Below are 27452 nucleotides of genomic sequence, written 5' to 3' on the forward strand. Positions count from 1 at the left end.
GGCATAGAAGTTATGGGCTCAGTACAGTATTTGTTAAAGGCATTGCAAAGATAAATGATAGCAATTAAGTATTGCTATCCATATTAAACACATTGTTAAGAAGGGTAGACACAGTAAATGTAAAGTAAGACATGCCTTCTTCCAGCTTGCTGCTCTTTGCAGAGTGTTAAGCAGAACAGTTGCAGTGGTAATATACACAAGCACTGCGTTTGCCTATACATTTTTTTACATACAGTGCCTTCCGGTATATATTTTTAAATGTTTTTAAGTGATGGCCTAGATCACCTTGACACAAAATTTTACTTCTTTTTTGTTTTCTTCTTTTTTCCCCCAGGAGTTTTCATGTGAAAATAGCAGAAATTCAATCTTTATACCTTAAATTTAAATAGCATTTTTTATGCTTTATTATGATGTTTTCCTATGCCTTTGTACTAAATAGCAAGTTTAACTGAAAGAAGCTGCTAACTTTTATTAGCTAAATTTGGGTGATAAGTACAAAAGAAAAAACCTGGATGGTCACTTTTGTCCTTGCATTTCAAATTCTTCTGTTGGATATTTTCTTCCTCTTCTTTGTAACTCCACATTCTGAGATTCAGGATGCACAGTTGTTTTGTTATCTTTCCAGATAATAGTCTAGGGTTTAATCATTGCTTCTAATCCCTTATTTTAGCACATAATATGGATCTCAGCTCTCCACATCTAGCAAGTCATGTGATCGCACTAAACAAGAAAAGGTAAATAGAAATTTTGTTTAACAAGTCTTAAGAAATCAGAGAAGCTCTAAAAAGTATAGTAAAATTATTCAGTATATAATTCTGAGGTAGATAAATAGTTTCATATCTGTGACCAAAATATCAAACCTTGAATTTAGTTGCACTAATGTAAGTCTGTGTCATTTACCCAGGAACGAGGCATTATACAGCTCCAAGCTTGCAACAGAACCTGCTGTAGTGTGTTAAATATTGAATTCTTATTAGGTCACTTTCATTAGTGTGTGTGTGTGGGCATGTGTGTCCCTCTGTGTGAGAACAGTAGATTTGCTCTGGTCTTTACAGATGTGGGGGTTTGTCTGGGCTCCTGCAGAAAGACAACAAGCAGTGGCATGTATCTGCTGCTGAACTGGGCAATAATGTAGTCTATTATTTAAACATGATCTTATTGGGAAGCAAATTGGTTTTGTTTTATTAAAATTCCAACACTTCACATTTTTATTAATCACTTTCCCAGTGCTATTCAGTGTGTTCTGGTGCCTGTGCTGCGGTACCCATAGCAACACTTGTTAATGCTAATGAAACTGCAACATCCTAAGCTCCCCGACAGAGCAGCCCTGTTAAATATGGCTATTAAGCACAGTTGTATTTCTGTTAGTTCCAGCTCCCAGCAGACACCTGCTCTATAGAAACTCTGTTCTGAGTTATTAAGATTCGGTAACTTACAGCTTTTCTTAAAGCTGTCATTTAACTGGAATAAAATTCTCATATTCCTAGACAGCAAATGCTACAGAGTATGTACAGTTCCTGTAAAACTGACAAGCTTTAGCTGTAGGATTAAGTGTTCTTTTGAAGTGCTCATTTGCATTCAATGAAAAAACAGGCAGGGTTGAGACTGATTGATCTTGGGGGAAGCTACAGGATGTGTTGTCCCCTAGAGCACCTGGACATTTTAACTAAATATCATTCATAGTGTGTTAACAAGCAGAAGTAATAGCTAAATAATTCCTCATTAACTCAGACTTAATTCAACTTAATAGAAGTACTTGAGGGCTTTAATATATCGAGGTAGGAGATGATTATGTACATTGATTCTTCTTTCACTAGGAAACATATTTGCATGTAGTATTGGTGAGGACCATGACAGGGTGTTTTATTTTCATTATTCTGAGTTTTGGCTTTGAATACTGTTTATTTGGCAAGTCATTAGTCATCCATCTTTTGTACTCTGAAAAACAAAGGAAAAATCCTGTAATCAGTATAAAATTGCTTCCAAGAATATGACCACAAATTAGGGAACGCTGCTGTGCCAACAAATAGCTGCTGCAGTGCCAAGGCTGCAAAATGGGGAAGCTGTCATCTATGTATTCCGAGTGTCAAGCCAATCCTTCTCGATACTCTTCCATCATTTCAAAAACAATTGATTCTAAGACAAAGCTTTAAAACTCCTCTGTTCCTGAAGAATTTTAGGTGCAGCACTCTTTTATGCAGAGTTACCCAGAGGAATACAGGTTGGTCCCCCAGTGTACTCTCCATAGGGGTTTGGTTGTTTTGGCAGCTAAATGGTTTTGCCATGTAATCAGTGAGAACTTGGGGGAGGCTGCTCAGCCTTTGTGTTTTCCATTCGGCATCTGCTGGGCTGCTTGTGTGGAGTGCCAGGTTTGCTAGGTGTCTTTTGTTTTCCTGTCATTCCTTCTTCTCTTTGTTCTTTGCATGTCTAAAAACCTGTCTTTTGCTCATTATTTGGACTGCTATATTCACCAGTATGTCTTTATTGTGTTCATTTTTGTTTTAGGATCATTTCAAGTTCTTGTGCTGATCTCCTCATAATATTAACCAGCTGTATTAATGAGATAATAAACCAGATTTGTTGGTAATTAATTGATCCATTCAACTATTGAATTTAATTAGAAAGACACTTAACATTCCAGCAGATGTTCTTATTTTGTTTCATTATCTTTGTGTTGCCAACAGTGGGATATTTACATCATAAAGTCCTCAGCCTAAGGCCTCGTTGCTGTGCCATGGACTACAAAAAATTACAGGAAATCCATAAATATATCTTAGGGAAATTTATATTAATTCCATTTTCATAATTTCAATTCTCAGACTTTGCAATGCCTTTAATTTTCAGAGTATTATTCATTTAATTATAAATCAATTAATCTGTTTTAAAATAGTTTGATTGCTTATTCCCTAGTTAAAAACCCTTGTCTTTGGACTTCCCTGCTTTTCCTCTTGTCTTACGACTCTCATTCCTTTTTATCTAGTGGCAAAGCTTCAAAGAGAAGGATGTGAGTGCCCCTGTCCTCAGCATTCCCTGCAGACCAGTTTATGGAGCTCCTCCCTCTGTTGCCTTCTGGAGGAGCTGGCTGCTCCCTGAGCTCTGAACTGGAGGCACAGCTGCAGGTTGCACCAGGGACAGGCTGTGAGAGTGAAGAGTTCTAACAGTGAACTGACTTCATTTATCTGAACCCATATAGCTCCACTTCCTAGTTATAGAATGTCATTTATGCAGCAGTGTTCAGTTTGTCCCCAGAGCTAGTCAGAGCACATAGTTCAGATGTGCAACCAAGTGGAATTGAGCACAAGAGCTCCACACTGCATTTGGTGTGTTAGGTGTGCCCATGCTGTCAACAGTGGATTCTGCAAACTGAAGCCAGTGCTGAGTGTCCTGGTTAGAAAGCAGCAATAAAATCTTAGTGGCTTATTTTTCTTTGTGTGTAATGCCTTTGAAGAAACCTTGCACACTGTGGCAGGCTTATGCTGAAATAGTATGAGACAGCTGAGGCTGTAAAGCTGAGATTGAGGAGGAAGCTGAGAGGAAGGTTCTGGTTCACCTTACTGCTTCTCACTGTGCACTCCTTAATTTGCTCTTGCCCTTGGTGGACTCTCGTGTGCACATTTTCAACATTCTTGAGCAAAAAAAAAAAAAAAAAAAAGGAAGGAATGATTCTTAATGGCAAAGACTTGGATTGATTCATCTAAGAATTTGGCAAGCCTGGGAGCCAGCACAAGCAGAAGGGCAGGGGCAGATGGTTAGGAATAGTGGGATAAGGTGGAGAAAGACAGGATAATGAGACATCTCTGTGCTTCTCAGTGGCAGCAAGTGATTGCACTGGCTAAACCACCTCTGGAGACCTTGCCTTTTAAAACTCCCATTCAAATGCTGAATCTTTCCTTCCTTTTCTTTCTGATAATAATACCTGTTGCATTGGCCATAAAATTGCATGGCATATTGCTTTATAATAATTGCATATGTGATTGTGCAGGTGGAGTACATTGCCTGTTCTGCTGTAGTCTGTGTTATAGCTGTGTGGGTGTAACATTTACTTAACTGTGCAAACGAACATTGGTTTGGATCTTAGAATAATTGTATTCAAAAGCAAAAATGTTCCAGTAAGGAAAATGAATCAATTTTCGTCTTGTTGTTTCACTAGCTGTGAAGATTAACTAGTCTGTATTATAACAATTCTTAAAATAAAATAAAGCCATATAATTTCTATAACAGACAGCCTTTATTTATGTTTTTCTTCCCTAAGTGGTGAGCAGGAGGGCCAGCTGAAGCATTGCAGGAAATCTCATGTTATTTGGGCAAATTGTACCCAAAGAAGTTCTATTCAATGCTAACAAATGCAGAGTAATACACAGGAGTGGACACACAGAGAATATGACTGCTGTCTTATGCATTAACACCTGATTCACAACTTAGGAGACTTTGAATCTTTGAAGAGAATTCAGTGGTTAATTCAGCAATCCTAAAAGCAAGCAAAATACCAGAAATCAAAAGTAAATAGAGGAGAGATTGAAAAAGAAAAAACATGTGCTGATTTAGAATTGTATTTTCTTCCACTCTTGGACATTTTCAAGCTGCCTCTTATATGAAGGGTAGATAGAACTAGCCTCAAGTTAAACCAGAACATCAAGGAATAAAGAACCATTGCAAAAACATGAAAAGTTTATGCAAGTTTTTGTAGGTGCTGAAAGACCAACAATTTATAATAATGCAGGAATAAGTGAATGGAGAGGAAAAAAAAAAAGCTGCTTAACTGAGGGGCTTATGTAGCCTTCTGGAAGACTACTCTATTTGTGTGATTACTGTTTGTTTGTCCTATTGTTATAGCATTCCTAGATAATTGCTTCTCACCCTTGTCAACCAGGGCACATGCTTTAGAGGGGAATATAATATAATATAATATAATATAATATAATATAATATAATATAATATAATATAATATAATATAATATAATATAATATAATATAATATAATATAATATAATATAATATAATATAATATAATATAATATAATATAATATAATATAATATAATATAATATAATATAATATAATATAATATATAATCTGTCCCTGTGAAGTTATTCTTGTTGCAGTAGAGTCTAAGAGTAAAGCTTGCTACTTTTCCCTTATTTTCAAGTGTTTCTGCAAGTAGGAGTCTTGGAGTCTGAGAATGCATCTCAGAGTTTTTTATTTCCCTGGTAGCCCTGAGCTGTGCTATAGTTAACAGCTTTTATTCAGTACCTGTAACCACTCTGCTCCAAATATAAAAACAAAATTAGCTGCTTTTCAGAGATTTCAATATTATGCTTAGATTTATTTGTACTTTTTTGAGGTTTGTGCTACATTAGTCCAGTAAGTGCTATGCTAAAGGCTGTGCATTTGTTCAGCTCTGTGCATTTGCTCTCTTGTTCAGTGTTTTTTGGTAGCGGATGAGTAAAAAGATATTCACTGGATTTCTTTTTCCTTTGCCTCTTCTTTTAAGTGCCTTTGAAAGAAATTGCATAAGCTTCTGCATTTGCCAAACTGCCCTGGTAGCCTAAAGTTATTCTCTTTTAGTACTAGCTACTCTGTTTGGGCAGCAAAAAAAGTCTTCAGCCCAGTTTATTCCTTTCAGCACCTAATGACTACAGTCAAAGATTTAGTGGTTCTGTTTTTCTAGCCCAAGCAGTTGCTATTCACAAGCACCCTTATGAAATAACTGTATCAGCTCCTTGTCTGAGTTTCCTACCAGTTCCTGCTGTACACACCTATCTGTTGAAAGTTGATTTCTTGAGGCAGAGAGGTGCTTATGTATTTGGATTTCTCAAGGTTTGAATAGGTTATTGCAAGAGAACTATACCAAAAATTAGCAAAAAGTAGTGTTGCTGCTTACTGGGTACAGTTAAACTGGCTGACAGAGTATCTTCTTAGTTCACTTGGCATGAGCAATTGCAGAAGAAATTAAGTTCTACTTTTCTCAATAAACATGGCTTAATGCTTCTTCAGGCAACAGAACTGACTGTAAGAATGGACAAACCTGGACTCTTGTAGGTGCCATCAATTTTGCTTGGGAGATTTGACCCTTTCATGAGGATTGCTCGAGCACATAGTGTAGCCCCAGCTGTTCTTAAAGTACAACAAAATTGAAAAATTTCTGCAATGCCGGTTTAATAAAGAAATTTCTGGGGGAAGGGAATGGGCTGAAGTGTAGATAAAATTATGAGAAAAGTGTTAGACTGTGCACAGCAGCTGCATTGCTCCAGGTAATACCACGCTCTGTGTGCTGCCATGTTTCCACAGTGCTTAGTTTTATGGGATAAATTGAATTCAGTGTAACCCAGCCATCAGTCTTCAGTCAAGTCAGTGCTTTTCCAGGAAGCTGTATTTTTCAGAAGTCCTGAGTAGAAGCCTCAAGAGTTGTGCAGAGCATATATATTATTCCAGGAGCAGCTGATAAAGCTGTGTTTCCATGGTTTTATACCCTTTACCACCTGTGCTCCAGCTCACCCTCAGTCCCCTGGAGCAGCCCCATCAGGAAGCCTTTGGAGCACTCAGTGTCAACACTGGCAGGACAGACACTGCTGGACAGCCTGTGTGGTGGAGGACAAAGTCTCATTCCCCTCTCCTGTTCCTCTGCCTGAACACAGATTTGTCACAGATTTATAGAGGCTTCCCAGGTCTCTCTCTGAATGGGATTCTCCAGCCCTTCTTTGGTTATTTCAGAGTCTTGGTAGAAGGCAGGGTAGAGCAATTGAGGTAGCTAAAATTCAAGATACTTGTTAAATTAGCAATTGCTTCCAAGATAACCCCTAACCCAGGACTGAGGTATGATTAATTTGGAAAAACCACAGTTTACTTCTGGACAGCTAGAATTTGGTTAGACTAATGGGGCTGACAGTTGAACTATCTCTTGGTCAGTGTTTCTTAATAAATTACACTAATTTATACCAATGGAAGAGCTAATGAATATACAAATATATTGTTTAAATGGGGAACACACACACATAACCCCAGGACAGCATGTGGCAGTGACTCACTCTGTGTGGTGTCACACAGGAATCTGTGTCTGACTGGTACAAACATGGCCCACTGACCTTTCCACATGGAGCATGGCTGCCCCTTCCTCAACATCTATGCAGTTAGAAGGTGTTCCAGTGGGCATAAGCATCCATGGCAGTAATCTTTACCAAGGATAGTGTTTTGTCACAGAACAGTAAATTAGATGCTAATGGGGAAAAAAGGCAAGGCAAATACATTTCTTCAAGAGTCAGTCAGAAAATTACAGAAGTAGCCTGCAATAAATAGAAGTATGATTAGGAAAAATTAACATGCAAAACAGTTGGTGCTATACAGTCTAAATATTTCCTGATACTCTGAGCAATGTGGCTCAGGGAGCCACAAAGAGAATAGCTTCATTCATAACAACAGGTAGATTGGATAGTGAGAAGGAAGATAGGTTTCCCATCATAAAATTTCTTTAGTAGTAAGCAGGGTGTGTGACTGACTTGGTGTCAACTAGGAGTTTCATTTGAGACAGACATCTGAGAACTGTCCTCTGCTAACCTCCCACTGTCCTTCTTGGAATCAATGCAGTCAACCTGCTTACAAAACATCTTGTTCCTCAAGTGATCCATGCAACAAAACTGAGACTCAAACAGGTTGTTCATGTACTACCTAAAAGTACTCCAAAAGATGCACATATATTTATTTAGTCAAAATTAATTATTATTATTTTTATTAATTTTAGATACCGAGTGTATTTTGGAGCCTCTGTCTCTGCCAGAAAGTCCAGGTGGTATTGATGCAGTAGAAAGTACCCCCTATGTGCCTTGTATTTTCTGCAAAGAATGCTATGTCTTAGCAGAACAAAACCTGCTTCTGAAGCACATGATTATTGAACACAAGCTTGTCATAGCAGATGTGAAACTGGTTGCAGATTTTAGAAGGTAAGGATTATATCTTTTAAAATGAGTGTGTGTGTCTGTTTGGTGTTATTGAAAGCTTTGGAAAAGTAGAGATCATCTCTTTTAAAAGACATTGTAGGAGGATTTCTGTTAACTTTTCTTTTGAGCAATTTGCTGCTGGATTGTAAGATTGTTTTCCTATTTCTTTCCCTCTCCCTTATTCCTCGATGTTGCTGGGACTAGGGAGCTCAGTTTTAGAATATATGTCAATTCCTGTGTTTGACATTTTTTTAATATATCCTAGGGTCTTCTCAGGTCCTGTCACTAATCAACAAGTTGTATGCAAACTAGAAAGCTGGATTTTAGCAATAAATCCTTAATCAAATGTATGAGCTTAACATTGCTTAAAATTGAAAATGGATGGTAGTTTTTGTTTGCTTTTTCTGCTGAAGGCAGGCAGAAGGAGAATGTACTTTTTTTTGGAGATAGTGCTAGTATCTTTGGGTAAGTAAAGGAATCAGAGCTGCTCAGTCATGGACCACCAGTCTCAGTGTGCTTGGGGGAATTATTTTGCATTAATAGAAATGTATTTTAAAATCACCCCTTCGAAAAGTGCCCATTTAGATTCTTTTTGCTGCTAATGCAATTGGAAGGTAGCCAAATCTTACAGACAGTGGCCCCAGGACATGAAATGATGGAGTTGTTGCTCTGAAGTGTGCTTTCTCTTGATTTGCTGTATTAGTAAAATCATCTAATACTATGCACAAAAAAAGAGAGTATATTCTGAAGTGTTGAACCTAGGTGTGGAAAATATGGGGATCAACTCTGTAAAGATAGTATTATTTTTATGCTTAGAAATGAGTTACAGCCAGTTCTGGGAATACATTTCTTCACAGAGCTGCAAGAAGTGGATAATCCAGAAAAGATGAATGCTAATGGAAAAATTTTTTCTTTCCATTTTAACTTTGAAGAATAAAGATAAGTTGGCATAAGAGCAGAGGGAAGAGATAAGGGGAATAAGCTTCTGCTTCATGACTCAACATGATCGCTCATTCTGCCTCCCTGGAAGTATCACAAGGCATTGGTTTTATCTGGTCATTGATTATTTGGGTTAAGTCTTATGATATGAAATCCCTTAACTGTAATTTCCATGTCACAGACAGTTATGGGCAGGTGAGCTTGTACCAGTGTTCTTTTCTCTCAGTGCAAGGGACAGACATTTATTAAATGAGCTCTTGAAATCTCTCCATTTTTACATTTATGTCCTAAAAGCTCAAGGATGACTTAGTCTGGAAGAATTGCAGTTCTGTTTAGCATTTCTTTTGATGTGCATTGCAAACAGTAGGCAGGGGGAGAACCAGACTCACCTTTCACTTACTGACTTCTGATGGTGCTGCTGAATGAGCCTCAGCCAGATGTGCTGGCTTCACTGTGCCCAGCTGCACCAGAGGTTAGTACTCTCCATGTCAGGGTTAGCAGAAAGAAAGATGTGCTGATTCCTTGGCTGCTGCAGTTGCAGTCCTCAAATATATCAGGTGAGATGGTAGAGGCAGTGTGAGCCACTCTGGGATGTGATAGCTGTGGCAAGTAAACTTACCAATTGCACAAGTATTAAAAGCTACAGCTATCTAAAAATGCTCTCATAATAATGATATCTGGGTTTTCATTTATTCTTTTCCTAATTTGATGTCACATAATAAGAAGCAATCATTGAATAACCTTTACCTTACCAGCTCTCACATGATTTGTATCATACATTAGTATAATTTTAAGCAAGCACTTAAGCAATTTCAGATTATTTTTTATAGTAGAATTCCGAATAATTAGCACAAGAGTTGCTTGGTTCCCTTAATCATTTAAGTGAAGAGATGAGTTCTTCTTGGTTAGACAGTAGCTTCCTAGTTCAGTGGAAATCTAATCTCATTTGTGTTCTGTTGGTGCAGCTGTAATACCAACAAAGATAGTACAGAATGTTTTTAAACAACTGTACTGGATGGGTTAAACTTTCAAGATGTGTTTAGGTCTTTTCTTATTCTGTCTGCTGTCTCACCCCCAGGTGTTCAGGGACTTCATTTTTCTGTCTTTCTGCTTGTCTGCCAAGCTACAGCTTTCACTGTAACTCCACAGGAGACCTGCCAAAACCTCACTTTTGTCAAGTTGGTGTTTTTACTGAGTTTCAGCTGCCTGACTGCATCTTGCAGAACACAAAGCACAATATTTTGGGAATTTGAGAATGCTCTGTAATATATCCTTTTGGTAAAGATGCATCTGAGTGGCACTTCTGTCTGAAGATGTGAATAGGTCACCATGTTTATGTAAAGCTTGGTGCAAATCTGCTTATTGAGTTCTTCACTTTGGCAGCATGGGTAAACCCAGTTTCAGTGAAACTGAATTAATTTCATAAAATTGAAAACTAATATGAAGGAAGAAAAGAGGGACACAGGAGTTTTAAAAAAAATAAAAACATTTAAGAATTTAGAGCATGAAAAAAACAAGAACTAATCAGTTTTTTATTAAAAGTTTTTTGGTGTTTGCTTTTTCACTGATCATCTCCCCCTTATTTTTAAAGCTACATATTGTACTGGAAGAGAAGGTTTGCAGAACAGCCTATCACAGACTTTTGTAGTGTGATAAGAACAAATTCAAAAGCTCCATTAGGTAAGTATGCTGCTTGCTTGCTCTCTGATGGGCAGATCATGTGATAATTCCTGGCATATACTGCTGCTTTGATCAGCCAAGTGAGTCTGACACTAGGTCAGAAAACCACAGAAGTAATGTTTAACTCTTAAGCACATATTTAAACTTACCTTTTCCAAGGATTACAGCAGGTGCTTCAGCACTGTGCTGAGTGAGGATGAGCTCAGTACATGCTTAAATGCCCTGTGAAGTGGGGCCTGGTGCAAATCAAGGTCTGGAAGCAGAGCTGCTCACATCGTGCCTGGGGATACATTGGTACCCACTGCATAAAAAAATACTGACTGTCCTTCCAAATTATGAGAAACATTCTCAGCAAGCTGCCTTTTCTGACTTCACCCTGCCACCACCTGCAATGCTGCTGCTAATTCTTCTTGGACATCAGGGCCACAACCTGCCTTCCTTTCCCCTGCCACAGTGCTCCCTGTCCCAAGAGTGTCAGCAGATGTTTTCTTCACAGAAGCCATACAACTCTGCAGCTTTCTGGGCTCCAACACAACTCTAAAACCATAGTTCACTGTTCTGCATTGGTGTGGTGGCACATTCCATCAGAGGGACAGTGTTGACTGTGAGAAGGAAGTGGTTTTCTCAGAAGTAGCTGATGCATTACTTTGGCTTTCCTTTTCTAACAAAAACATTGTTTATCTAAAATAGATAAGAACTTTATAGCTTTTCTGAGTCTTTAATTCTCAATGGAGATCTTAAAAGAGAAAAGACAATACACACAGCTGATGTCAGAGATGGATAGAAAGTGAAAAAATGGATGAAAGTAACTTTTTAAATTATTCAAAATAATTTTAAGAAAAGTAGCCCTGGAAAACATGAAAATCACTCCAAAAATCATAATTCTGTTTCTCTCACAAACATTTACCACTTTGAAAACTGCAAATCAAACACCTGAATGGCAGAATTATGAAATACCATTGAACCTTCTCCCTCTCTCTCTCTCTCTCAACCTCTCTCTCTCTTTCTCTCTCTCCTTCCCTCCTCACCCCTTCCCTCTCCCTCCAGAAAATGATTCTTACATCAACCCATTATCTTTTGTATTTTCTACATACTGATTTGTTTTAATTCCTTTGAATAAAATTTGTTGCCTTCTTCAAATGCCTATGACCATAAATAGTAAAAAGATTACTAAAGATAAAATATGTGTACAATATGTAAGTAGAAATGTAAATTAGGCAAGTCTCAATATATGGTACTGAACATGTGAACATTGTGTATATCCACTGGTGGAAAAATACTTGATGGTAAAAGGTAATGTGATAGATCAGAGCAAGGGGAAGATAAACCAAATTATGATAGCAACTGAAAACTGACAATTACTTAGGGAAACAAGTGATAACATTAAAGGTGATTTCATATTTCTTTCATGCTGACTTTAATCTCTAACCAATATAAATGCTAATTGTTTTCGGTGTCCAGATGAACTATCACAAAAATGAATAAAGCTGGTAGTGGAGAAAAGCTATGCAAGACTTTTGCCTTCATACTCCAATATAAATGTGCACAAATATTTAAACATGTTTCATTAAATTATGAAATTTAAGTAACTGACTTTTATAGGTTAAAAATCACATTCTTACATTTTTAATGTATTCCAAAGTCTTAGCATATTATCTGCCAGTAATATTCAAAGCAGCTGCACTTCCCATTCCTTACTCACACTTTGTAATCTCTTAACAGAGGAACAGGACAATTATTTTCTTTTATGTGATGTTTTACCAGAAGACAGATTACTTAGAGAACAGCTTCAGCAAAAGAGACTGGTAAGAAATTACAATTGTTTCATTTTTTAAGGTAAACACTCCAATAGAATAAAATGTAACTTAGTAGACATTTCTCAGTTAAGTGCTAGCAGCCGTGTCCTGAGACTTGTCAACACAGCCTTTTAACCCTTTGTTATGCTGTTTGTTCTGGTGTGTTTATATTATAAGTTTGCAAGCATGCAAATAAAGACACGTTAAGTGATATACATTCAGAATGAAGGGGAACCCTAAAAAACCCCAAATTCTCGTCCTAGAGAAATTGGGATTGGCGGGCAAAATCCAGTTAGTTCAGCTACTCTGTGAGTGCTATTTCCATTTGCTGGCAGCAGTAATATTCTTCTTAGCTTGAACTATGTGACTAGTGAATTCCCAGAATTGGAGGAGTATGTACAAGTCTTACACAGCTTTCTATAGGATCCCAGCTCCTGCAAAGAAGAAATGTGGTTGTTCTTCCACTGGGGATTTCCCACAGAGTTGGAGTTGCCTGAGCTGAAACCTGCATCTCCTATGTAGGGCCCATTGGATTGGCATGGTCTCAGAAAAAAACAGCTGATGCACTCATGCCTTGCATGCTTCCCTTCCAAAGCTATCTGGAATCAGTAAAAAAGTTTTGTCTGGATCAGTATCTTACCCTTGACAGCAGCTAAGTGTCTCTGGTATGTGCTGTCTTCTGATCTAGTGGTGATTCTTTCTCAAATGCTCACTTAGGTCTCTTGCAATTGGAAAAAAAAGAAAATCTGAATTCGGTAATGTGAGCTTCCAACTCTGAACCCAGAAAAACTTCCAGGATCCCCAGTACCTGCAGGAGTGAGTTGCTCAGGCTAACCACACACTGGGAGAGAACCATCTGTTTGGTCCTTTTGAACCTGTCATGTCACACCTGGTAGGTTTTTGTATTAGAAGAGAGAGTGAAGAATTTGTCTTTAGTATCATCCAAACCATTAATGATTTGTCTCCTGGTTTATCTGCCTTACATTATGTCTTTCATTAGTCCTGTGCTGGAGTGCACACTCATGGCTAAGAAGGATAGCAGCATCCTGGGCTATATTAGGAGGAGTGTTGCAGTCAGGTCAAGGGAGATGATCCTTCCCCTCTACCCAGCTCTGCTGAGACCACATCTGGAGTGCTGGGTCCAGCTCAGGGCTCCCCAGGGCAAGAAAGATATGGACTTCCTTGAGCACCTCTGGTGCAAAGTCACAAAGGTGCTGAAGGGGCTGCAACATCCTGAATACAAGGAGAGGCTGAGACAGCTTGGACTGTTAAGTCTGGAAGACAAGGCTCACTGGGGAACTTAGTGATGTGTATAAATATTTGATGAATGGAAAAGGATTCTTCTCAGTTGTGCCCACCAACAGGACAAGAAGTAATGGGCATGAATTAAAACTCAGGAAATTTCCCCAAAAACATAAAAAACTCACTTTTTTTTTACTCTGAGGGTGGTCAAACACTAGAGCAAGTTACCCAGAGAGGTTGTAAATTCTTCCTCTGTGCAGACACTCAAAAGAAAACTCAACACACTCCTGGGTAACCAGGTAGAGGTGGCCTTGCTTGGGCACAAGGCTTGGACTTGTATCTCTCAAGAGATCCTTTGATCAATGATTAGATGATTTGAGGTTGAGGAATGCTATTTGGTGGTTCTTCACAGTGCATCATTACTGCACTTCCCTGTGTCTTTTATGGTTTTCAACAATCCTTTTAGGTTTGTGAAATATATCTTGAATTTTGCATGTGGTCATGAAGTGTCATAATGATATTTGTTTTCAAAGTGTATATCATGTTTGTGGCTTTTGAGGGAGAAAAAATGATTTCATCTTATTACAAATAATTCCTCCTGGCTACTATAAATTGGACTGTACTTTTTTTTGTTTTTAAAGGACATTTGTTTGTATTTTTATAGTGTTTTGTGCTATACAGTCCTGTACCAACTAAACCTTTTCTCCACTGCAGTGCCAAGGGCATGAGGAGTCTGTTAGCAGGTGAGCAATCTCATCTGCTCTGCAAGTAGACATTTCCTCAAACTCTGGAATGAGTGGAGAATTTGCCCAAAGCAATTGCTGATTTTGCTTACAGAGTAATTCAATTAGGAAAAAAATAAATATGCATTCTTATTATGGTGCAAAATAGTTTGCAATTGTCATTGTTTTTAATATCAGAATTGTATCCTCAGTTTTTACAGAAGAATTTTGTGAAATCAAGCTGCAGCTATAGTTGGGGCTAAAGGAACCACTACTTTAGTTACAGCAATAAAGTCTGTTTATTTTTTCATTTCCTTTTGCTGCAATCTGAGTGTTGACTTGCAAGTTAAATAGATATTTTGCTTGTAAAGCCTTTTACCTCCAGACAAGTCCAGCAATTAAGAGTGAGCTGGCAAATTAGTTCATGTGAGTTGCATAGAATAAAGACAGAACTATACAACTTCTGGTGATTTTTCTGCAACCTTTGAATCCTAACTGCTGTCTCCAACAGCAAGCCCAAACAGGAAAAATGCTGTCTTTAAAATGTGCTGCCTGAAGCATTTCATTCTGCAGTTTTGAAACTCCAGTTTAGGAATATTTCAGGCTGTATTGCAGCAGGGAGCTAGCCAAGGTGGATGTCATGCAGAGACATAATGGTGACTGTGATATATTGAGAGAGGCCAAGGAATGAGGCTGAAGTAGGTTAGAGAGTACAGCTTGCTGAAATAGCTGACAAGGCTGTGAAATACAAAACAGATATGGTCTTTTGTAAAAACAGTCTTGACAAAGACTTCGTATTTGTGAAGCACTACCAGGGAAGGAAGTCCTGGCAGCAAAACTAGAGATGTATGGAGAGGCAGTGTCAATATAAGCCACCTGGGTGTTTACATAAAAATGTAACATCCCCAAACCTGTTTTTTTTTTAAATTACATACTTCCTACATTAGCACTGACCTTGTCTTGCTGTCATGTATACAGCTATGCACCCATTATCTGACTGGTAGCTCTAGGTGAAGGGACTTTTTCTCCCAAAAAGTGAAGACCCTGAAGAGGAGTCTTCACCAAGACTGCAAGCTTCCCAGGAAGAGCTGTTTGTGTGATCCCCAGTTTGTCACAATCTTAAGCTGAGACAAGGTTCAGGAGGTTGAAGATACACACTGGAAGGGATGGAGATGTTAGTCCAGTTTAATGTAATACAACATCAGAAGTGCTTACTGAGTAGCTGGTAATGTCAGCATGTTAAACCTGTTTCTGAGTTCTATAGGCCCTTCTTTGCCTCTTTTGGGTATTTCATTGTGTTTCTCAAGCACTCTGGAATCTTGCCCATCCTCTATCAGTTCATTAAGACTTGTCATTATAATGGCCAGAAACAGTTTTATCTGATTCCATAATGACTGTTGGATAAATTATGTCAGGTTCAAATACATTTAATGTCCAACCTTTAACCCTTTCTTATCCTTTGCTGATCTTGGTTCTTTTTTTATTTTGTTTTAAATGCAGTTCTTCAATAGTTTTGTGGCATAATTAGACTGAAGCCCTGCATGTTCCAAGCATTCCTCTTTGTCCATGTTTGGTCTCTTGCTGCATTGGATCTATGCTCTTTTTTGTTGTTCATTTCTGATGTATTTGAGGGTGGGGGAAAGTCAGTTTTTCCTATTTCCTTTTACTGTATTAGCCTATCTCCATATTCTTTTGCTTGTCTTAGTTCAAACAAACTTCACCTTTCTCCTGCTTCAGCTTGGCAGCTTGTGGTATGTGTCCAATGTAATTTCTGCCCTCTTTTTCTTTTCGTACATCTTTACATAGTTAGTCTTCATCCTAACACAAAGCTCTTCCTTCCTTCCTTTGTTTTAATTGACCCAGCTTCCTGAATGAGCTGAAGGAATGATGTCTTCTACATCAGTGTCACTGTACCCTTCAAAGTCTGTCATCTGACCTGTCTTTGATTACAGCCTTTTCAGGTGTAGGTTTTAGCCTGTAGCTCTTCAGTAGCTGAGTCAACTCAAGAAGAGGAGCAGTAGCAAAGAAAGGAGGAGCAAATGGGACAGACAGCTAGAGGAACAATCCCTTATACCTGTCCCAGTTAGTCATTCCAATGTTAGTTTTGTGGAGTAGGCTGGAATCAAGGGTGAGGTACAGGAAAAAAAGGATAAAAAAGGTAACAAACACATTTTTTAAATGTTTCGGGTGTTTTTGTCTTGGTATCAACAATGAATAAATGCTGACATCCCCAAACATTCAAGGAGGTTGGAAGCTGGTGCAAGTATTTAAGCAAATTGCTCATTTCCTGCCTCATAACTTCAGTTTCTGCTTGACATGCATTACCAGAATGTCTGTGCTCAGAAAAATTTCTGGTTTATGTAAGTTATTGTAATTACTGTTCTCCTTTTGGAGTCCCAGCAGTGAAATAGAAGGTTGGAAATGTCTTTAGGGAAGAAGAGCAGCCTTGTTGCTTTTGCTGTATTTGATGTGAACTGGTGCTTTTAATTCCTCACCTGTCCAAGTATCAGATATGCTTTCTGGTTTGGACAGTTCCCTGTAGCAATGAAAGATGCCAATATTTCATAAAAAGGAGAGTCCACCTTTTTTAAATTTTTAAAATTCTGTTGGTATGTGCTTCTTACAGAAACAGCCAAGGCTGTGTCCTGTATTAGGAGAAAGCCCTCTAGGTTGCCTGCAATTAGCCATGTAGGATTGAGTTTGCCATTCCACTTGGTGTTAGGTGGTTACCCATAAACCTGCTCATTGATAGCAGAGGTAAACCTGAGTCACAGCTAGAAACATTAAACTGATACATTTTATACAGAATTATTTCAATAGTTGTGTAAGATCTCACTGTGAATTGTATTTATGTCCATGCACCATGTATATAAAGTTAAGAAAATTTTACTGAAAGTTAACTGGGACACATACTGCCTTTGGAAAAAACTTGGAATTTTTGTGAGAACCCACACTGAAAACATTTTAACATCTGGTTTGTGCCAGCAGCACATTTGAATTTTATGTGTTCGTTGTTACCAGGGATAAATATGTATAATAAGCTTATTTGATGGAATTATTTTATGATTATGGTTTTGTCTGAATAACTATATCTGTTCCTTTTCATAGAGAGAAATTCTAGAACAGCAACAACAAGAGAGATATGACACAAGTTTTCATAGTATATGTATGTTCTGTGATCAAGAATTCACAGGAAACAGGTTTGTTTGTTGCCCTGTTTGCTTTTGTTTTATTTTTTAGTATCTACTAAGCATCTTTGTTTATGTTTTCAATGGCATTGAACTAGTTAATGCATAATGGTAGGACTCAGAAAATAGAATTAACTTTAAAGTATAGTTTAAGTGTTTCTTTCAACTGAAGTGCCATTTTAAATAGATCCTGTCCTACTTCTCAAACCTTTATTTCATTTATTCCAGTGCAATTATTTCTACTACACAGTAGGCTGGAGCTGGGAACAAACCATTTTAAAGGGAAACTATTTTTGGCAGCTGATTTAGTTACAGACAGCTGTGTAAGCAATTGTGATGGTTAATTTTTTTTTTTTATCCAGTTGTACATTTTCTTATTTAAAACTCACCTAACTAGTGTGAATTTGAATATCAAATGAAAAAGAGGAGAGAAAAATTAGAGTGTGAACAGAGGGCTTTAAAGCATCCAAACAAGAATTGCATTGAAGTGCATGCTCCAAAGAATCTTTGTTTATTCAGAGTAAATCAGTTGCAGTTGGAGAGGCTAAGTCTGTTTGCATGGGTAGTTCTGCTAGTCTGGAAGGGTAGAAGCACCCAGGGTCATATTCCTGCAGCTCATCCCAGTGTTCTATGAGTGTCCCTCCCTCTCTACTGTCTGCTGACAGTAGAGGAACTTCATCCTCTGCTTCCTCTTGGGTCTGGCAGCAGAGTGCATGTTTGAAAATCATTTCTGGACAATGGTAAAAGAAAGTGTCAATATTGGGATTTTTCTTTAGTCTCCTGTTATGGGCAAACCCAAGACACCCCAAAAGCAGAAACTTCTCTGTTAGAAGAGTGTCTTATTTGAACATCCATTATGTTTATTTGTGTACACTTTTGAGTGCCATTCATGTTGCTACTGCTGTGTGAAGCAAAATTGATGTAGAAGCACATTGCATCCAAGAATTTCTGCTCTGCTAACCAGCACAGAGAAGTCTGACAAATGGCTTTTTACAATGTTTCTCAAGAGGGTTGTTTGAAATGTGATTTGCTTATACAGGGCAATGAATGAGCTTTGCTAACAGTGAGGGTCAAAATAAACTATACTGTAATTTTGATTTAAAGAGTTATATTTCATGCATGTGGATGGAGCAGTTGAAATGTTACTGAATGTTCAGCAGAGCTGAAAATGAAAAATTTCCTCTTTCAATAAAATTGCATTCCTTTTTTTCCTAACAGTGGCAGCAAGACCATTATTGTTTATTTAACATTGGATTGTATGCTGTTTTAGAGCCATTGGTGTATTTTAAACCACTAATTGAATAATTCTTATATATACCCAAAAATATGTAACATTCTATTTGAATGTCTTTTGTAGATCTGTTCTTCTCAATCATATGGCAAGAGAACATGCCTTTAACATTGGGCTGCCAGATAACATTGTGAACTGCTATGAGTTTTTGGCTGTATTACAGGGGAAGCTTGACAAGTAAGTAGAGTTTCATTTTTCTGTTTTCAATAAACTTGAGTTGTATTTCTTTTAGCTTGGAAATTGTAGGTAAAAATGAATTAAATGAACTCCACATTTGTGGCTAGTTAAGAAGAAGCAAAGAGAGCATGTAAGTTTATTGTGAGTCCTCTTAGAGGTCTCTATTGAATTACTGAAAGCTAATTTGTAACAGTTCATAGTTTGAAGTCTAGTGCAGTGTTTCAGTTATGAGTTGCACAGTTTGACATCAATAATATCACATGCCTTTTTCTCAAAGCTGTTAGCATTAATGTTCTTTCTCATCATGACAAACTTTCTGCCAAACATCTCTTTAATCACTGAATACAGAGTCCTTGTTCCAGTCTTCATTTGCCTCCATGTACCATTACTGTGGGATGTTTGGTCTCTCCCTTTTGTACTGCTTACAGAGTAAACACAGAGCAGAAGGGGATAGATACATGTTAACTTTTTGCAGAAATAAAGACATATTAAGAGTGCCTTTACTTTTATCATTGGTGTTGCCTAATGCACTGAATTGCCATGCTCACTGATGATTTGCAGCTCTACTGTTTATCAGTATGACCTGAGGCTTTCAGTTAGAGGGAGTTTTCTCAAAGCTGATCCTCTCTGTAGTTAATGCACATGCTGAAATTGTGTCCAGAGTAGTGAAACACCACTCCCCCTACGGCTAAGAATACACTCATTAGCTATGCTAGTAGAGTAGCACCTGAGAATAAATTACTAAAGGAGAAAAATCTTGTTTGAGGGAAATAAGACCATATTATGTATGCTGACAGAAAGCCTTCTGTACTCTTCATGGGAATGCCTTTCTCAAGAAGAGCAAACACTGCTGTTAGCAGGTGGAGCAAAGCAGATATTAGAATTCATGGATGTATTCTGGCATCATTCCTATGATTCACCAGCAAGGCAACCTTGGTTTGAAGTCTGCAAGCACAGGGAGAACTCAAAACTTCTTAAATCTCTTGAAAGGCAAAATGATACTGAGAATCCTGAATTTCTGCTCTACACAAAACATCTGATGGGAATCTGGAACCAAAACAGTTTTATGATGCTGGTTGACCAAAGCAGTGCATATACTTCTGCTTTGTTTGAATTGCTCTGGAAGACATAATAATATTAAATTATATTTTCATGTCTGTGTATATATGTGTATGTATGTCTGTCTATGAATTATATATACTTCTGAGTGTGTGGATATGAATTTACCTACTGAATTTTACTTCTTAGGATTTCAAAACGCATTGACCACCCTGGCAAACTTGCATTTGCTCTCCCTGTTGAAGTAGAACTAGAACTGTAACTGTAGAACTATAGCTACTTTAAATTGTTTCAAAAGATAAGCAGTATGTTTAGAGTTTGTTTTTTTTCACTCAGAATTACAAAGAAACAATTACAGATGGATTGGATGCTGAGTTACAGAGCTCACACAGTGAGCAATCAGCAGCCTTTCTGTGCCAATTTTGGGTAATCAGATTTTTCTCTCATTTTGCATATGGGGCAAACAGTAAACTTTTTTGTTATCTATATTTTTCATTTTCTGTCATTGTTATTTCTGTTTAAATGACTCTATTGTGATCTAAGATTATCTGGTAATTTTTTTTTCAAATAAGCTTTCTGGTTTTTTTACTTTGATCTGAAATGCTTAGATAAATCTTACTATATATAACTCCAGCTTATTTAATTTTATTATTTTGTACTATTTTCATTTTAACATGTTGACCTTTTACTTTTTTTATCTTAGCTTGCAGTGTTTATACTGTGAAAAAGTCTTCAGGGACAAAAACACACTTAAAGATCACATGAGAAAGAAGCAGCATCGCAGAATCAATGCCAAAAATAAAGAATATGACAAATTTTATATCATTAATTACTTGGTAAGTAGTTCTATGAATAATTAGCAAATTGACTAAATAGATACATACCTGATCTAGTTAAAAGTGAATAAATCCAAAGTAGCAATTAGTATAAAGGTCAAAAGTCAAGTGAAGGGTTCTTAAGAAGGATGCTCATTTATGGTATGATATTCTGGATAATTGTCAAACTAAGCACTAGTAAACATTTTTTGTTGAGATTTAATTTTGAGAGATGCAAGAATGTAGCTTGAAGAGACACTAATCATGTCATTAGTGCTCATTCTCTGTTTTAAAACAGAAGGGAAAGTGAGATAAAGCAATGAAGTAAATGGGATATAACTTAAAGCAAGTCGGTTTTGAGCTTATTTTCTACAAACCTTAAGCTAGAAGTGCTCTTTAGAGGGTAAATTAAATACAAAGAGGAGGAAAGTGAAAGATACAGAGATGAAAGAAAAACAGTTAGTTTTTAGACTCCAGGTAGGTGTGTGTTGCTAAATATTTTTTTTATCTCAGACCTTTGGGTGTGTGTGCATGTGTATGTAACAGATTTTTACTCGCTGCCGTCAACTTACAAATATGGGAGCTGCTTCAAAAGCTGCAATGTTCTGTCCCAGAAATAATTATAGTTCACCTGAAGTAGTCTTTGTGCCTTCTACATGTGCTAATATCTAGAATATAAATAAAACAGCCATTCTTGACTGTTTACCTACCCTTTCCTTTTAATTTCTCTCCATGGGTGTTACTTTAATACTGAGAACAAAAATTTGTTTAATGCTCTGCCGAGTCCCTTCTACCTAAGAGAGAATGAGTTTCTTTGGTGGTATTTCATATTTTTCTTTCAAAGATCAATGATCTGAGACCTGGGGGTTTTTTTTCTAGATATTCAAATTTCACAACTTAGAAAACTGACCTGTATTTGTTGCACAGTGTGGAAAAGGTTTTGGAGCTGTGTAGGGTAAATGTTTTTTACTTCTCCTTTGGCAGTTAACAGATTTTAATTTAATGTAATTGTTTTAAGTGATTTTAATAGTTTCTTTCTTCTCTGCTTGTCCTGCACATAATACTATATTTTCAGAACTTGGCATCTTTTTAAATTATCTTTTGTCTCTCATTTGCATTCATTGTTCACATTTTAATCTGTTCCATTGTAGATCAGGAAATTGAGCTAGATGACTACCCAGAATCTCTATGAAGTACTACTTGAGAAATTTGAAAGACATGCAGGGACATCATAACATGAATACAGACACAATGGCTGTGCCATGTTAATGAACAGGATATGCCAAAGTTAATATAACAGCAAGGCTAATATTCACATAGCTAACCTCTTTTCTCCAGTTGCTCCAAAACTGGTGGCTTTGCCCACTGTGGCCTGTGTGCTTCCTGAACCACATCCAGGTGTGGTCTGGGAGATGCTCTTTGCATGGCCACAGAACATGCAAACTGTTAAAAGTCCTTGGTCCCCTTTGCCTGCAGCTGGGATTCTGGCCAGAACTTTGCAGAGTGCCCTCTCATGCCAGCCTGAACCAGCCAGAGTATTGGTCACTGAGTAGCATCACTCAGACATGTATTCTTTCAGTTTCTTGAAATTACAGACAATAGTAAATATAACTCAAATAAGCTATGTCAAATCACCAAAATGTTTAAAATTGGGCAGTGGGTACTGTGTATGCAAGATCTGTGCCAGTGCATCTTCTGGGACAGACTTGAATGATCACAATTCTTTGTCTGGCTCTACATGCTCTGCTACAGCCAAGTTGTCTTTCCACAGTTTTTCAGTTGTCTGCACCACAGTCTACTCAGGGGACTGTTTCTACTCAGCTTTTTTGATCCTTCAGACTACACCCACATCAGAATTTCTGACATTTCTTCTTTTAAAGAAATAATTAAAAAAAAAAAAAAGCTTGAAAACAACCTAAAAACTCTGTCTTAAACACTTATACTTCACTTTATAATGTATATTTGCACTCAGGAACTTTTTAGGAGTGTTCCTACATAATGGAAAGTGTTTGCTTTCCAAACAGCCTTTGACAACCCCTTATTTTTCTGCACAGAGACAAGAAGACTAAAAGGAAGAACCTCAGTTTGCTTACTATGAGTTCAGTAGATTGGCCTATGCATTGTAAGGAGGAAATATTCTGTAGTGCACATACATGCTCTACAGTAGATTATATTAAGGGTAATAGGATGGGTTTTTTCAGGCTGAGTCTGTATTCAGTAAATTCTAGATGTTACACAAGATCTGCTTTTTGTAATGGCTCAATGTAGTGATTTTGCTTCCTCTCCCCTAACACCTCACAATTTACCAGAATTTTTTTTTAATGTGTACTATCAAGATTTACTCACTTTTACCAATGAGTGTTAGAGGTCTGTGCTTCACATTGCTCTGAATATCCAGGGGATTATACAGTTTCAATGACACAAACATCGTTTACATATTGTATCTGAAATATCTCTGTTGTGTAAGTGTGGAAGATTATACCAATCCTACAGAATAGCTTGAAGTGTTAATTCAAAGAGATGAACTGGTACTGGAGTGTGAAAAACTGAGCAACAATGTATCCATGATTCATAGGTGAAGAATTCCTTATTTTTGTTTTCTTCAAAAAACACAAGTTCCAACCTAATTTCCTTGTTTCTCTGCATATATTATATTATGGTCCCATGACACACCTTGTACAAAGAGCCAAGTAAAAAAGGAGAGGGAAGAACTTTGTAATCTATGGTGCCTGCTGGAGGCCATAAAAGAGCAGAAGGCAGTATTAAAACTCCCTTATTTTATTATGGGAGTCACTACTTATATTTATCCTCTTTTGATTTTCACGATGTGTATTTTGTAAAATAGTAAAGGAAACCCTTCATCAGTTGATGATGGTTCAAGATTTAAGAAAATCACCCAACTGGGGAATGCTTCATATTGCAATTCATCCAACATGGATTAACTAATGTAGGGGTAAGGCCATCTCTTCTTCCAGCCAGAGCATCTCTTGTTCTGCAGCAATATAAAACAGATGACAAAGCTCAGGTGATCACAGCAAGACAGGTGAGAAGAAGGGCAGGAGAAAATTTGCAGGGGAAATCAACATATGTTTGGAGTTTCTGAGCTCCACAGGCCTGGAGCTCCATTTTCATCTAGTTTGGGAATTGCTCTTTAGGGAGCACTGCTTGAGATACCAGCTGCTGTTTCTAGTTTCTCCCATCTCTGCATTTTTTTTTCAAGCTGGGGTGTGTTGCCTCAGTGAGGCACTCAGACTTTCTGCCTGTAGAACTGCACTCAGGTTGAGAGGGTAAATTGCCAGTGAGGGCAATAATCTCTGTGCATTTTGGAAGAGGAAATCATCACACCACACACATTTGCACACTCTCACTTTTCTGTAGGATCATTCTCTCTGTGAGGTACACAGAAAGTATTTAAAAGAGAAAGTGTTTTTTTCTTGAATATATAACAAGGCCTTCAGGGTTTATTTAATTATACATTTTCTAGTGTTTGAACTATTAACAATGTCAAGTCTCATTTTTTCTCTGGTTTTGTTAAGAATTTCTTGGGAATCTCTAGAGGTCATTCCTGGCAGCTCTTGCATCTTGGATGAAAAAGCAAAGAAAGTTGAATACTTAACAAAGGCACACTTGGTCCCAGATGCCCATCAAGCTGGAGAACTGAAAAAGTGTTTAAAAAAAAAGAAAAATTAAAAACCTGAAAGATTTTTAAGAATGTTTCAAAGAACTTTTTTCCACCCAATTGCTCAGATTCAGTCTCTTGGCATTTTCATCTGTGTTCCTAGTTATCCATTCACTATGCAATTTTTCAGTGATACAAGACTAGTTAGCTTTTTGGTTTTTCTTTATTTTTTCTCCTCTGAATACAAATAGATGAGGGAAACAGAGACATCTTACAAGCTCCCTCTCTGCCTTCTTCACAGAAACACCATAAAAAACATCAGCAATAACAAAGCTCAGGCATGTTTTTTCCCTTTCACCTTCAATTAGAAGGTGAAGCTTAATACTTGTTGCACTTTTGAATGTGCTCTCTTATGCTGATATACTTTGAGCTGGTAAAGGGAAAAGTGGTGAGCATTCATCTGCATTTTGCAGTGGTTGTGAGCCACTATCTGCTGATTAAGGTGTTAACATTAGCAGACATAGGAAGCTAGTGTGCAGCTGGGAGAACATGTGGTGAGAGGTGTTAATGGCTTCATGTTATCTCTCAGTAATGGTGACATTAATGAGTCTCCCCTCTCACACACTACCATGTAGCATCACTGAATTAATTACAGAATTTTCATTCTGTAATATGTGATGACATTATGTTTAGAGCTGTCTAGAGACAATTGTTTACAATTTTCCTGATAGACACTAACAACTTTTTAAATTCTCATTCAATTGTAACATGATGGATATATTCTCCTTCTTTTTCCAAACACCCATAAAGGCAGCAATCTTACTTGTTACTAAGAATGTTATTAAATATATTTATTTGTAGGAATATGTTAATAAAATCAATTAAAGGATTCTCTTTTTATTAGCTTTTTTTTTTTTTTTAATGGGGATGAGATTGTCAACTATAATCTTTGTGAATCCTCCACAGCCATCAAAAGTATGGGTTCAAAAATACTATTCTGATTACTGGTTACTTGGCTTGGGTTTATTTTTAAAGACAAGAAGACTCTGAGGGAAGAAAAACACTAGCTAAAGATCACTGCTGGTATTTGAGTAAAGCCCTTCAGCTTTTTATTGCCTGTTATTTATATCTCAGTCATGCTGAGAGAGTTTGCCATTGTGCTGAATGCTGCACAAATGCATTGTGATATACTTTGTGCTGAAGGTCTTTGAGTATAAATAAACCACCCAAAGAGTGAAAGGAAGAACAGAACACCATGAATAGATGTGCTGATGGCCGAGGAGAGGAGGGAAGACAAGCTGGAGTCTGTCTCACAGGTCTGTGCCCTGGCTCATGCTGCCTTTCTGGAGCACTCTGTGGATGAGTTTACACCATGTTTTCACTGCACAGCCTTGAGCAAGGCACAGCCCTGCCTGCCTGTGCCAGCCTCAGGTGTGGCAGCTGCTTCGAGCAGCAGGTGCTGCTTCAAAAGCAAGGTGAGCAGATTGGATTGAGAAGTGTGAAGTCAAGCTTGAGACAGTGATAACATACCCACCTCAGGAACACTTGGGAAGTGTTACACTACTGGTGTTCTTGAGAACTCTGTGCCAAATCATCTTCCTTTCAACTATAGTGTGGGAAATGCCCTGTTAAAAATGAAAATAATTCTTATTTTAAAATTCTTACTAAAGCAATGTTGTATGACTACTTTTTACTCACAGCAATATTGAAGTGATCCAAAATAAGACATTGATTGCAACTTCTGGGATGTTCATTCAGTTGAGTGACAATGTGTGATGAGAATCAGGAAATGTTTTTTTAATTTTCTTTTCTTTTTCCCCGCCAGGAATTTGGAAAGTCCTGGGAGGAAGTGCAGTCAGAGGATGACCGGGAATTACTAGATAACCTGGAAGAGTAAGAGTTACTCATGAATCCATTACACAGACTTGAAGGACCATTATTTCTTAAAGTAGTTGCAGGGAAAATGCTGTGCACAGTTAGCACACAGTTTAAATTCATTTAAGCCAATCAATTCAACTCCAAATTGTCCTCATTAAAAACACTTCTCAGCAATGAGAGCTGTAAACTTCATATTTCAACCACAAGCCTGTTTTTTGTTTCCCTAGGGCTCAAACAGAAGCCTTCTGGATTTGTAATGAAGTAGATAAAATGCATTATTTTTTACTTTTGTACCAGAAAATAGTCAAACAGCTTTTGCTCAAATTAAAAAATTAAAAATAAGCATCAAAAAAGTCACTATGAAGAAGAAATTGTATGAAAAAATTGATAAAAAGGTAATAACTGGAGACTAAAAAGGGATTTCAAAGGAAGCTTCTCAGCAGTGCTGCATCCACCTGCTGGGCATTCTTCTGTGCCCTCAGATCACTGCAGAGGTGATTTCCTTGGCCACAGAAAATTGAATAAGCAGGAAGTAATTTATGGGTATCAAGGTCCCTGATCTTCCTGGTTCTCTCTGTGACTTGAGGTGAATTTTACTTGGCTCTACCTGGTCAATAATAGTTCTATCTCTCAGCACTACTAGGATTTAAATGAATATTTTGGTAAAGTATTCTCTGTGTACGTGTCTAATTGTAGCATATGTGAGTAATTAATATTTCATAAGTAAATAACACTTAGAGTTAGCTCTGCCTGATGATTATGACTTTGGCTGGTAAATTGAAAGATTAGAAAGGTATACAAGGATTTTAAAAGCCCTTAGAAAAATAAATACTAAAATCAGTATTTAATGATTTGTCAAACTGGATAGAAATTGAAGTTAGTATTCTATTTATGAGTGCAGACAGTTTCAAGTAGGATTAAATGCCTGTCTGCATAGGAATTACCCAATATTAACTGCTCAGTTATTCTGAAATTTGTAATTTTTTTGGACTCTACACAAGACTATAATCAAGTATCCAGCTATAAATCCAGCTGTCTTTTCAAACCCTTTAAAATATTCAGTTTCTCTGGATTTATTTCTAATGTCGTGAAAGCAGAATCTGAATTGCCCTTT

The 27452-nt window shown here is 37.4% G+C and overlaps 1 protein-coding gene across 2 annotated transcripts in view; it reads left to right on the forward strand.

Annotated features, from left to right (window-relative positions):
• The window catches only part of ZNF277 (zinc finger protein 277), a 38858-nt gene that overhangs the window by 6755 nt on the left and 4651 nt on the right, over nucleotides 1-27452 (forward strand). For both annotated transcript variants that reach the window (XM_079303583.1, XM_079303582.1), the window contains exons 2-8: nucleotides 7737-7935; nucleotides 10463-10551; nucleotides 12274-12356; nucleotides 17420-17511; nucleotides 18857-18967; nucleotides 20730-20862; nucleotides 26286-26353. In XM_079303583.1, the coding sequence (XP_079159709.1) occupies nucleotides 7737-7935; nucleotides 10463-10551; nucleotides 12274-12356; nucleotides 17420-17511; nucleotides 18857-18967; nucleotides 20730-20862; nucleotides 26286-26353 (775 nt within the window). The remainder of the gene's footprint in view (nucleotides 1-7736; nucleotides 7936-10462; nucleotides 10552-12273; nucleotides 12357-17419; nucleotides 17512-18856; nucleotides 18968-20729; nucleotides 20863-26285; nucleotides 26354-27452) is intronic.

Source organism: Erithacus rubecula, assembly GCF_903797595.1.
Source record: "Erithacus rubecula genome assembly, chromosome: 4".
NCBI classification, from domain to species: domain Eukaryota; kingdom Metazoa; phylum Chordata; class Aves; order Passeriformes; family Muscicapidae; genus Erithacus; species Erithacus rubecula.